The following is a 12,404-nucleotide window of genomic DNA, read 5'->3' as shown; positions in this document are numbered from 1 at the left end:
GTGAACTACTTGCATTGTTTCTCACTCGCCTAGCGACTTGCACTTCTGGAATGTGAACCGGCCACGAGACCTGCATTGTAAATGATGATATCTGAGCAATGTAACTGGTCGGGAAGTTTGGAAGTCTACTAGAGTAAGAAATACATTTCACCTTCTCTGTTACTACTTAGACAAAATTAGCATTTTCCCTTGTGACAGGGCAGATCACTAACCTAGAACTGGCATGCAGGACACTCCTGATACATGCAGAAGTAGTTTACTAATTCTTAACAAATTATGGTAGTATAAATATAACTTTTTTTAGCATTACGTGCACAAAATGCTTGTATTGTTAGTAGCGGGTAACCATGGAGCGCTAGGGTTGGGTCCAGAAAATTTCTGAATTTTTTTTTTTTTTTTTTGGCAGAGAAACCATACTGCTGCGGTTTGCAGATCACAAAGTATCTGTGCCTAGGCAAAAAAAATGTCTGGATCACCAGTAAACAGAGTATGGTGTGTGTGGTTAGCATTACAGCTGATCATGGGTTAGGTGTAACCTGTCACTGTCAAACTAACAAACAGTTCATTTCTGATGGCCGGCCAACTAGAAAAGTGCACGTGAACGCAGTCCAAAGCATTTGTTCTGCTTCATATTATTGTGAATGTTGTCTTCAGTATCACATTGGAACACATTGCCTTCCTGGCATCACAGAATTCCAAGCTGGCAGAGCGTGCCATTGTGTCGCAAAAGCCAAAAAAGCTTATCCAGCACCTGAGCTGCCAATCCTGAGCAACCTAAAACATTCTCCATGTGCAGAATAAAGATGGGTGGTTTGCAGGGTGTTTAGACTGCGCTGTATACAGATTCTTCTGCCGTTCTTTATGCTGGCTCTGCATCAGTCCTGAATGCAATACATGGTAAACATGGATATAAATACATCTGTGATGCCATATATACTTAGTTTACATGATCCTAATGTGAAGGGCACTAAGCCAAAGCACATTTGATATAGTGCTTTGCAACACATAGTACAAGTAGCTTCTATTAGGGCAGCAACACATAGTACGGCATTGTGTTGTCCTGCAGTAGAAAAAAAGAGTTATTGTGCCCATTAGGAATGTTGTGGTGCTTGGCTAATATTTTGGTTTTTAATGGACTGTCGTAATGCACTGCAAGGCATAGATATAAATAGGCTTCAAATCTTCAAAACACTCATTGGGCAGAACTTTTTATCAATCGCTTGATATAAATGCAATAATTGTAAATATCACAGTGACCTGCCAATATCCTAATAATGGCCTAAAATTGCCTAAACACTTGGTGGTTCTAGAGGTGCAGCAGATTTACTATTCACTACCCAGCATGCTTTAACATCTTTCAATAGTAACCTGCAGAGATTGAATCTTGTTCATGGAATTTTGCTTTTATTTTTTTTTGTGCAACTTTTTCTTTTACACATTTAAAATGTATCACTTGCTGTACAAATTCGCTATCAGATATGGCCTTTGTGCTAGAGCTCTTCCAGCTCCTACAAAAGAGTAGACCAAAGCCCTGTGTATGCATATCGGATGGATAACCAGACACCCATATAGAGGTTAAACATATCCCCCATAGTACAATACAATAGATGTAAAGAATACATATATTGGTTTGTGGTGTGCTGGTAAAAATGAGGCAGGTATTTATTTTGTGCGGGGAAAGCACGCAGAGGACACATTTAATGTGTGTCTGGAGAAGAATTATTCAGGTCTGTGCTTCCCTTCATTGTTCCCTCCATTGTTACTCTATTTGGCCATCAGGCAGCCATTGATAATGCAACTTTCACTTGCATGCTCTGCCACTTACTGACCCTGGGAATGTACTGGGAGTGTGCACTGAACTTCTCATGTCTTGTAGTTATTGTTCACAAAAAAACATTTTATAACCGCAATTTAATTGCAGAGAAGTGTTAAGGAAACAACTTTTTTTTTTTTTTTTAATGCGTTTATAGTTCTGCCTAATCAAACGTTTTTGCCATTGATGACAATAGAAATGGTATGCAGTCTTTAAATAGAGCCTTTTTCTTACTGTGTAGTTGAATCTTGATGACCAGATATACCTCAGGCAGTGTATTTATGGTCTTATGTCATCATGGTAGTGTGTGCCCAGTTATTCCAGTCATCCATGACCTAGCAGCTTGGATATTTTGGATCTGCCCCATCATACGTATTACTGCAATCTCATCACCATTTGTATTATTGTTTTGAAGGTCTGTTTATAGCACCAAAAGCAAATCCATATTTATAAAATAGGGGAGTTTTAAGCCGTATGACTGGAGGAGCTATTGTAATCTTTAAGTGTGCATTGCATCAAAGTCTAGCCATGCCACGTACAGTGTTCAACCCAGGCATTTTTTTTAAGCCAGGTTGGAAGAAATTGTAAGCGGGTGGTACCCCCTGTATTGTGACCCATTGTGACTGAAAAATGCTGGGTGGTGCACCCAGCTATAGGTGGCTGGGGAGAGCACTGAACTTATCTTCATGTGTTTTAGTGTGACAGAATACCTTTTAGTTGTAATCTTGCATAAAGAAAGTCTAACATATCAACTTTTATTGACAAATAACATTACACATCTAACATTTTAAGTTCATAACTTACTTTGGAAACCTAATTAACTTAAATGTGATACCAACAAAATGTTAAGCTATTCTAGTTGTCAACAGTTTAGGTTGGCTGGCTGCACAAAATGTAATATTTGCAACCTCCAGACCTCTGAACCTCCCTTGCAAGCTTCAGTTACATTGTCTAAAAATACATGCAATTTAACAGAGCATTCAGTTCCACCGTTCGAGTTGGGCTCTGTAGGTCTTGCGTGTGACAGTTGGCATGCTTGTCTCCTATTTTCCAGACTTCTCTTCTAGGCATTGCAACAAGATGCCAGGAATGCATAGTTTCTTCTTGTGCTGTTTCCATTTGTTTCTAGTTGATATATGGCCTGGCTTTGCTTTTTCCTGTGCTTGTTACTGTTCTGATGCTAATGTCCAGCTTATTGTATACTACTGGGTTCTTTTTTTTTTTTTTTTTTTTTTTTTTTTTTTTTAATAAAAACTGTCACTAACCTAGATATTTTTTTAATGGTTGCAATATCCTTAGGCTAGCATGTACTGAGTTCCTGCAGATGTCATGTCACTAGAGTAGTCTCGTGTCATTTGGAAGTATTCCAAGTTATTCAGATGTCACTCCTAATTCTTGCATATATATATCTTTTGTTGTTCATGTTTTTGCTATTCAGTTTGCAGCTTTCCTTTGCTATTGTATTTCCTATATTGCATAAATGATGTTTTTGATAAATACTTCTATTTTAGTGTTAGGCTGTTGCTAGACTAATCCCATAGGCAGGGCAGGTGTTAGGAGCAGAATAGTAGCTTATAGACCATCAGTCAATTAGCATTTAGGTCTGTGTGCATGCATTGGACCTGATTTATTAAGCTCCCCAAGGCTGGAGAGGATACACTTTCATTGGTAAAGCTGGGTGATCCAGCAAACCTGAAATGGATCAAGTACAGGACTGAAAACATTTGCTTACAAATGACAAATTACTTTTTTAAGAAATCCATTCCAGGTTTTGATGGATCACACAACTTCACTGATGAAAGTGTATCCTCTCCAGCCTTTGGAGAGCTTTATTAAATCGGGCTCTTTCGGTTCCAGATAAATATTTGACTGTGCCATTAAAGTGAAACATGATTTACCTTCATGCTGCTGATCCCTATTTTTGTGTTTATTTCTGCAAGCTTTCTCCAATGGAAATTTGTAGATTTTTGACTATTTGGTTGCCATCTTCTGTTGAAAGAAAGAATAGATTAACTTGACTCACTTTATCTATGGAATTTCACTGAAATACATATTGTGCCATATTTCGAAGTAGAGTGGTGTAATAATGGTGGGCCCATACCCCAGCCAGTGTTGCTATACTTTATCATGCAGTGGTCTTGTGACTTCACCTGTTTCTACTGTAATATATAAGCTTGGGGTAAAACTGCTTTTTCATACTTGCATAGATAATTAAAAAATGTACAGGTAGTACAACACTTCTTTATCTTTGTGGTGGCCAAGGCACCTCCTAATGTGTTGGGAAAAGCAGTAGGCACTTGGAAAGTGCCTGCCTACAGACTTGTGTGCCAGCTGTGACTCCCAGGGCAGTTTACTGGTTGATAACTTTGTGGGCCACATGTTTGTTTTAGTTATATTTAAAAAATGCCATACTCCTTTCAGATTCTTCAGTATAAGTGTTGCTATTTGGCCAAGTAATTGGTTTATCTTCTTAATCTAGCCTCCCGATTGACCAACACATTTCATTACTGATTGCAAGTCTCTGAACTGTCTTTTCCATGTTTTGGCTCTCCTGAATATTCCCATTTGGGGCAGGGACTGTCTGGGAAAGTGGATGTCTAATGCAGGACCCTGGAGACAGTTATAGGAAGGAGATGCACATATGCTACTTATCAGAGTGGCTCACTAATACCCGCCAGATGGAGTGCCTGGCACAAAAGTGTCTTGGGAGGATAACATTTATGCCATGTAGCCCAACTGCCTAGTTTAGTGGGAGGATTATTCAGAGGTCTTTTCAAGCATAGTTTATGTAGGTCTCCTTTCCGCATCTAAAGTTTTGTTGCCATTTATAAGTGGAACAAATATGCTGTGTGGCATTGTTTGGCTTGTGCTACGAAATCTATTGACTGTGCTGCTGGGATTTGAACCTAACACCATACACTTTCACAAAATTGAAACATTAATACCTTTCTTGCTTATTTTTCTATCTGGTAATATTGTGCTGTTCAAAGCTTATCTGGTTTTCTTTCTACCTTGCAGGTTTTCCAGGCAGAAGTTGTTCTCCATCGTTATTACTTGAGGCAATGTCTGTTCCTTCGCAGCTCCTCTTTCCTCTCATAAGAAACTGTGAGATTGGCAGGATATGCACTTCTATGTGTTACTGCCATCACAAGCCCCTGTGCTGTCGGGCTGCTTATCAGTCTCTGAAACCCAGCCGATGCTTGGCAGATGGCAAGCTTGCTTCAAAGTTTTGCCAGCCAAATTTCCATTGTTCCCAATTGAGGAGATATGTAACTACACCACAAAGATTTTACTTGACTCCTCCTCAGGTCAATAGCATTTTAAAAGCCAATGAATATAGTTTTAAAGTGCCAGAGTTCGACGGTAAGAATATCAGTTCCATCCTTGGCTTTGACAGTAATCAGTTACCCGCAAATGCCCCAATTGAAGACCGTAGAAGTGCGGCAACATGTTTACAGACCAGAGGCATGCTACTTGGCGTGTTTGATGGTCATGCTGGTTGTGCATGTGCTCAGGCAGTAAGTGAGAGACTGTTCTACTACATCGCTGTTTCATTGCTACCTCAGGAAACGCTGCTTGAGATTGAACATGCTGTGGAAAGTGGTCGGGCTCTATTGCCAATTTTGCAGTGGCACAAGCATCCAAATGATTACTTTAGCAAAGAGGCTTCCAAGCTCTACTTCAATAGTTTACGGACCTATTGGCAGGAGCTGATTGATCTTAACGCAGGTGAAAGCACTGATGTCAAAGAAGCACTGATCAATTCATTCAAGAGACTTGACAATGACTTATCGTTAGAAGCTCAAGTAGGTGATCCAAACTCCTTTTTGAACTACTGGGTGTTAAGAGTGGCCTTTTCAGGAGCTACTGCATGTGTGGCTCATGTAGATGGCGTAAACTTGCATGTGGCAAACACAGGAGACAGCCGAGCATTGCTTGGTGTCCAGGAGGAAGATGGCTCTTGGTCTGCCGTAACTATGTCTCATGACCATAATGCTCAAAACGAATCGGAGGTGAAACGTCTTAAGGCAGAGCATCCAAAAGAAGAAAAGTCTGTAGTAAAACAAGACAGACTTCTAGGATTGCTCATGCCTTTTAGAGCTTTTGGAGATGTCAAATTTAAATGGAGCATCGACCTCCAGAAACGTGTTGTCGAGTCAGGACCTGACCAACTAAATGACAATGAATATACAAAATTCATCCCTCCCAACTACCACACTCCACCATACTTAAGTGCGGAACCAGAAGTCATATATCACAGGTTACGACCTAAAGACAAGTTCCTTATTCTAGCCACAGATGGTCTTTGGGAGACCATGCACAGACAGGACGTTGTAAGAATTGTGGGAGAGTACCTAACCGGTGTTCACCATCAGCAACCCATAGCTGTAGGAGGCTACAAAGTCACCCTGGGACAGATGCAGGGTCTCCTTATGGATAGGAGGGCCAGAATATCTTCTGTTTTTGAAGATCAAAATGCAGCTACACATCTTATACGACATGCAGTGGGCAATAATGAGTTTGGAGCTGTTGACCATGAGCGACTGTCAAAAATGCTTAGTCTTCCAGAAGAACTGGCACGAATGTACAGAGATGATATCACAATCATAGTGGTGCAGTTTAATTCTCATGTAATTGGATCACATCAGGACCCATAAACCTAACCTAAGCTTCTTTAGTTTAGTTTAAACATACAAGTACTGTTCATGGACAACCCATAAAAAGATGTCTCCTCTCACCCCTTTGTACTTCTACTTTTTTGTACAATGTTTGTCATTTTGTGCTCCAGGATTGCCTGCATTCTATGCACCTTACTGTGTTAGAAGTTAACGTTGATGTGCAGGGAATATGCTCACTGACTTTAATTTTTCGTCAAGATTGTTTGCCAATGTACAGACACCAACCCAAACAAGATATACTATGGACAATTTACAGATGGTGACATTACCAAAGTCTGTTCACTCCAAATACCCAGCCAGGTTCATGTAAATTGTTAATTTTTCTGTTCCCAGTTGGGGATTAACTCACCATTTTAGGTGTATTGGCTCTACAAAAAAAAAAGGGGACATTCATGTGGAACGTTTGATACTTGTAGGGTATGTACATATATATTTTTTTGTACTGTTATCTTGTAGTGTGTCTTTTACCATTTTGGAAGCCACAGACTGACTTCATCTAGCTATTCTTACAGTAAACCTGTAAAGAATCATGCAATGTAAACATGCAGATAGTTCTAGTTTCTTAGAATGCCCTATGATATCACAAACCCATGGTGCTCTATTATGCAAATCGCTTTTTCATTGAGAAAGTGTCTAAGGTCTGTAGTTCCTGGTGTTAACCATTGCATTTTATCAGCACTCATAATTGTGGTGTATGTGCATACCCTACACTTTCCAATATTGTTATACAGGTTTATAGAATACTTGCAGTGACTGGAGGGTGGCTTGACATTATTTTATTTACATAGCAATGCATGAAATTATCATCTTCTGTAGGCTTATTTATCTGTAGCAATGCATGGAAGGCAGTGGAGAAGACTTGGAAGACTTATGAAGCAGTCAAAATGCATTGTGAATATAATCTCTTGGCTCCTTAAGTCTTTAATCATAACTGGTTCAAGATTTTTACAATTTGTTTCCCGAAACACTATGTAGACAGAAGTAGCTTTCCATTGACTATTTATTCTTACTAGGAGTAAGAACATTTTATTGTACTAGGTAAGCGAAGCTGTGTTCCGAACATCTTCCTTATTTTCTATGTAGTGTTGAAGATTTACAGAGGAAATGCATAAGTCATAGCCATATTTCTCACATGCTGCCTCAGAAACATGATTGCTATGAGATAATGAGGAATTCTGTAAATTTAATGACAAGATGCACTGTTCTTACTTTCCAATCTGATTTTTACACTGCATGGCTTTGCAGGTCTTAATATTTTGTCAGATGTATGTCTGCATAATGAATGCATACCATTTTCTTAGGTCTTTGGCTCATGATTATTTGAGATGAATAAATTGATTTGCCTACAGATGAGGCAAATCTGACCTGATTAGTTTCACATGAATATACATATGATGGCTCATTTATTCTGCTGCAGGTCAAACAACCTTCCACAGCTATATTAAAGAATTTTTTCATGTGAGCAACTTGGTTAGTGTTTCTTTCCATCATCTGGTAGGAGAAAGAAGCCAAGTCAAAGAAATAAAAAGTAGTATACTCTGATAGTAATTACAAGATGTAATGTTAAATTAAACCGACAACAATAGGAAAGAAAACCAGTAAGTTGGAAGCGTCCCATATACAGAGAGATGTGCATACACCACAGTTTTTTTTGCACTGTATAGTTGTGTAACTTGTGTTAGACTAATAATTGCCTCCATAATAACCATACAATTTATTTAAAATGCTGTACAAAAAGCTAGAACTCATATCTTGTAGGTATTCTTTTCTTAAGTGTGCTATGCTAAACCAAGTTTGCTATTGCTTAACAAGTTATGAAAAATTGCAAATGGATTTTTAAATCTTTTATTAAAAAACAAACAAGAAACAAAAAAACCTTCCAAAATAGCTCTTGTGTAGCATTGGTTTCCTTAAAGAAAAGAACAAAAAAGGGCTTTATGCATGTGCATCATCTTGTGTTGCATTTAGACAGGACATATCCTATAAACGGCCTGAAAATTCACCATGTGAAAACACAGATAGCGTCATAGCTGCTCACCATTCATCAAGCCCCATGCATTGAGCAAATACTTTGCCATGTGATAAAAAAACGCACATTAATATTCACTAGTAACACACAAGTGTGATTGGACCCTGAAAATTTTAAAGGAACCTGACACGTTTTCAATCTGAATTTTCATAGTAACTTAGCACTGGCATCATCCTTAATTCAGTACGTGGTATATCACTGATGTGGAGGAAGCATGCAGATAATGAGGGTTTGTTTTCTTTAACTTAGCGGCCTATTGAAACTTGTACAGTTTGAGATGCATTGGCTGCCTTGCAATACAGCCTAATTGCCTTTAGCCTTGCACAGTTGTAGTGAAATTGGCCTTCAATAAACTTTATTTCACAGTACATTGTAAGCTTCTCACGATATGCATCAGAAGCTGCTACAAATCAGAGCCATTATTATTAAAAGTATTTCAATCATAAGGGTTCATCATTACAATTTGGGCTTTACCTAAAGCAATCAGCATTGAAATACAATGTGCATAAAAGTCAGCTTTTTCACTGACAGTTGTTCCACTCTGCATCAGGAGTACTGAGGCCGAGTTTCCTGGTGTTTCTGAAAACAATCCCCCTTCCACCAAACATAAGTAGCCTAAAGTGCATAGATATCACTGGGTCTACAATATTGAATGAAAATGGGAAAAGACCATTTAGCAATGTCCTTTATGAGTGGATGAAAGGAAAAGGGTAATTAAATCTAAGCTTTAAAACCTCCTGTGCGGCTAATGCCACAACGGGCAAAGAAACGCACAAGACTGTATTTTGAGAATACCACACAATATGTGTGTTGTGTTGTTACCATGTCTTGTCCTCTTCTGTGCAGTGTGGTTTAAGCATTGCCATGCATTTTAAAATGTGCTTTAACATATCTTTGTGAAACGCGGTGGTCTGAGTTGACCTTTTCACTTTTTTCAGGCCCGTGACCTAATATTGATGAAAGACATCTGAACAGCCCTTAGGCTTGCAACGCTAAAATCCTAGTCATCATTAGCAGGTTGTCTGTAGATATGCTGGCAGGTTTCCTATATTGTACATGCATCCTTATGGTTTTAAAGTAAAAGATGGAGGCTTTTCTTACTACTTTTGATACCATCTGCTGATGATAAACATACAATAGATTATTCACCAATAAACCATGGCCACCTTGATTGTTTACTTCTCATATTCTGTGGGAATTTGTCCATCAATAGGGATGACCAAATCCAATAGCTTAAGTAAGTAAATCTCTATCTTCTACCTTATATATAGATTTTTATCTCATAACCCTTTAGATAATTGATGATAGAAGAATGTTATTTTTGCAGTGGGTAAATCATACCTATCACCTGGACTAGAAAATGTCTTCCATATACTAGCAGTTCCTTTTATATGCTTGTTGAGGTGTTCAATATCTCATTCCTTTTAAGTGGACTTTTTTTTTTCTTTTTAGAGACAAAAACATGAGACTGAAAAGTTACATTAAGGAGCCACATTACCGAGCAGGGTAAATGAATTATTGTGGGAGATCATTTTTTAAAAAATAGGAGGGGGAACACCCCTATGTAATCCTGATGATTTGCAAAGCCCCGTCCTACACAACTATATGTGCTTTTGTCTTCTATATTTTTGGTTTGCAATGGTAATACTGTTTTTTCTTTTCTTCTAAGCTTGGGTTGAAATGTTTTTGATGTTTAGTACTCCTAGTTTTAAAGCTGATCTACTGGCCAGGAAAAAAATGCAATAACTTTCATTTAATGTAATGCTCCATGTAAATGTATTTTTCTTGCAAACTATATTGCATTGTTACAATCCTATTCATCATTTAACACATATAGGTATATTCTTCAAGTGCAAAGAGTTAAGATGACATTACTGTCGACAACAACAAATAAAGAAATCCATTATTCGTTTCCCACAGTCAAACTAATAAAATGGATATTTTGGGTGTTCACTAGTTTGTACTGGTTTATTAAATGAACTTGCCAGTCTTCTAGTTTTAAAGTAAAAGTTAATTTGTAATAGACCTCACACATCTTTTTTGTACAGCTTTGCATCAAAACATGTGGCTTCAATGATGTCACTACCCAGCCAATTCTGCGCTTCTGTTTTTATGGATTTACAGAGAAATGACATGTTAGACAATCGCACTGCGCAATCAAATTCCATGTTTGCAGATGGCAATGTGTAACATCGTAAATTGTACATTATTTTTTAGCATGTTTATGGGTATTTTTACAGGGCAGCTTAAGATGTACCCTGCTGGTTTCTTCATTGTTACAATAAAAATGTAAACCTCTGTTTCAGTTGGTGCCCTGTGAGGTCCCAATATATCTGAAATGTTATAAATAAATACCTACAGAAGGACGGCAACAAGTATAGCAAGACATCATCTGAATATCACCATAAACAAAATTTTGATTTTGGATTTGATGATTGGATGAAATCTTGATTGATGTCTTGCAATAACCATTGGCATCCTTGGGTAGGTCTTTGCCATTAAATATTTATACCATTGGACTCCAGAGAGAGCGGTTGTGTCCTGACGAAATTATTTGTCCAATCTAAAAGGTGGACATTGGTATGTTGTAATTATGTAAACATTGGTAAGTTGAGGGTCATGAAGTTGTTTATAGGTGTGGGAGCATCTCAGTGTTACTGTAAAGAGGAGTAAAAGGGGCAATGGGCATTTTGTCCAATAGCACTTGGCAGATCAATGAGGTTACTTTTTCCTCTATGATGTCACAAACGAGCTGTGTTCTCATAAATTCCCATCACTATTTTGCCCTTTTACCAGTCTACAGCAGGAGAAATAAACTCTAGGCACTTCCTGGCCCAAAAGGCAAGGCATAGTGGGACATTAGTGCAGTAGATTCAGTTTTTAGCAAAACCTCTTCCATTGTTTGACAGACTTTTATTCATCTTGTACACACTAAACGTTTTTGATCCTGTACATTCTAGGGTTCTAAGATGTTTTTGTAGCATGTATAAATTATACAGACATTTTACTTTGTAAGGATGGGACTAGTGATACCCATGGTGTAGTGGACTCTTTGGAACGTCATAGTTGAATATAGAGCTGTAACTTCTAAAGTCCATGAAGATTCTGTAATAGAATCTGGGTTTTTTTCTGGGTGTTCTAATAGCACTTACTTGTTTTGTATACAAAGTCATATCTGAGCTGTTACATTATTTAAGTTCCATTTATTGTATGTACTAAATGTAAGAAAATATGCTATAAGACAAATTTATTGTGGTATTTAGTATATAACTGCTTGTATTAATAAAGATATATGCTAAAAAACACAGTTTTTCGTCTGTCATTTTGGTCAGTGGACTGAAGTTTTTCTGTGTTCATGTTTTGAATTTTGAAAGACCTACCAACTTTCAGATTTTTACCTTCCAAAGACCTGTTTGTAGTTCTCTACTCACATAATTGGTAGTTGGAGGAGATAAAAAACATATTGTTTGCCTGGGTTATCCACCTATAAATAAATAAAAAAAAAAAAAAATATAGAACTGGCTCTGGTCCTGTATAGTACAAGGAATCCAGGAATTTGAGAGTGTTCTGCCCACTACCTATTTTATTTGCCATGATGTAAAACTCCTGGTAATATTTAGATATGCAGACTAAGGAACCTTAGTCTAAATTTAGGAAATAAATAGTCCCCTCTTCTAAAAGTGTCTTGGGTGCAATGTTTTCCTTCTGTTTGGAGTTCTCTTTATTAGCCTTCCAAATTAGTCCTGCCCAGTGATGCAGTGTTGCTACAACCCTTTATGTACAGTAAACTGGTACAGAGTATCATGGACATTGTCAGTGCTGCTCTTTTGTATCCATGAGGATTATCTGGAGAAAAGAAGCACCCATATACAATGCATATAGA

At 37.9% G+C, this 12,404-nt stretch overlaps 1 protein-coding gene across 3 annotated transcripts in view; it reads left to right on the top strand.

Annotated features, from left to right (window-relative positions):
- PDP1 (pyruvate dehydrogenase phosphatase catalytic subunit 1) overlaps nucleotides 1-12,404 on the top strand; it is a 63,634-nt gene that overhangs the window by 3,057 nt on the left and 48,173 nt on the right. For 2 of the 3 annotated variants that reach the window (XM_072410910.1, XM_072410911.1), the window contains exon 2: nucleotides 4,832-10,819. The exons of the other annotated variant lie outside the window; for it this stretch is intronic. In XM_072410910.1, coding sequence (XP_072267011.1) covers nucleotides 4,876-6,471 — 1,596 coding nt within the window. In that variant the 5' untranslated portion in view covers nucleotides 4,832-4,875 and the 3' untranslated portion in view covers nucleotides 6,472-10,819. Of the gene's footprint in view, nucleotides 1-4,831; nucleotides 10,820-12,404 lie in introns of those variants that run through there. 3 annotated transcript variants of the gene reach the window in all.

This window comes from Pyxicephalus adspersus, chromosome 5, assembly GCF_032062135.1.
Source record: "Pyxicephalus adspersus chromosome 5, UCB_Pads_2.0, whole genome shotgun sequence".
In the NCBI taxonomy this organism is placed as follows: Eukaryota; Metazoa; Chordata; class Amphibia; order Anura; family Pyxicephalidae; genus Pyxicephalus; species Pyxicephalus adspersus.
The sequence above is the reverse complement of the archived record's forward strand: the minus strand, read 5'-3'. Positions and strand labels throughout refer to the sequence as shown.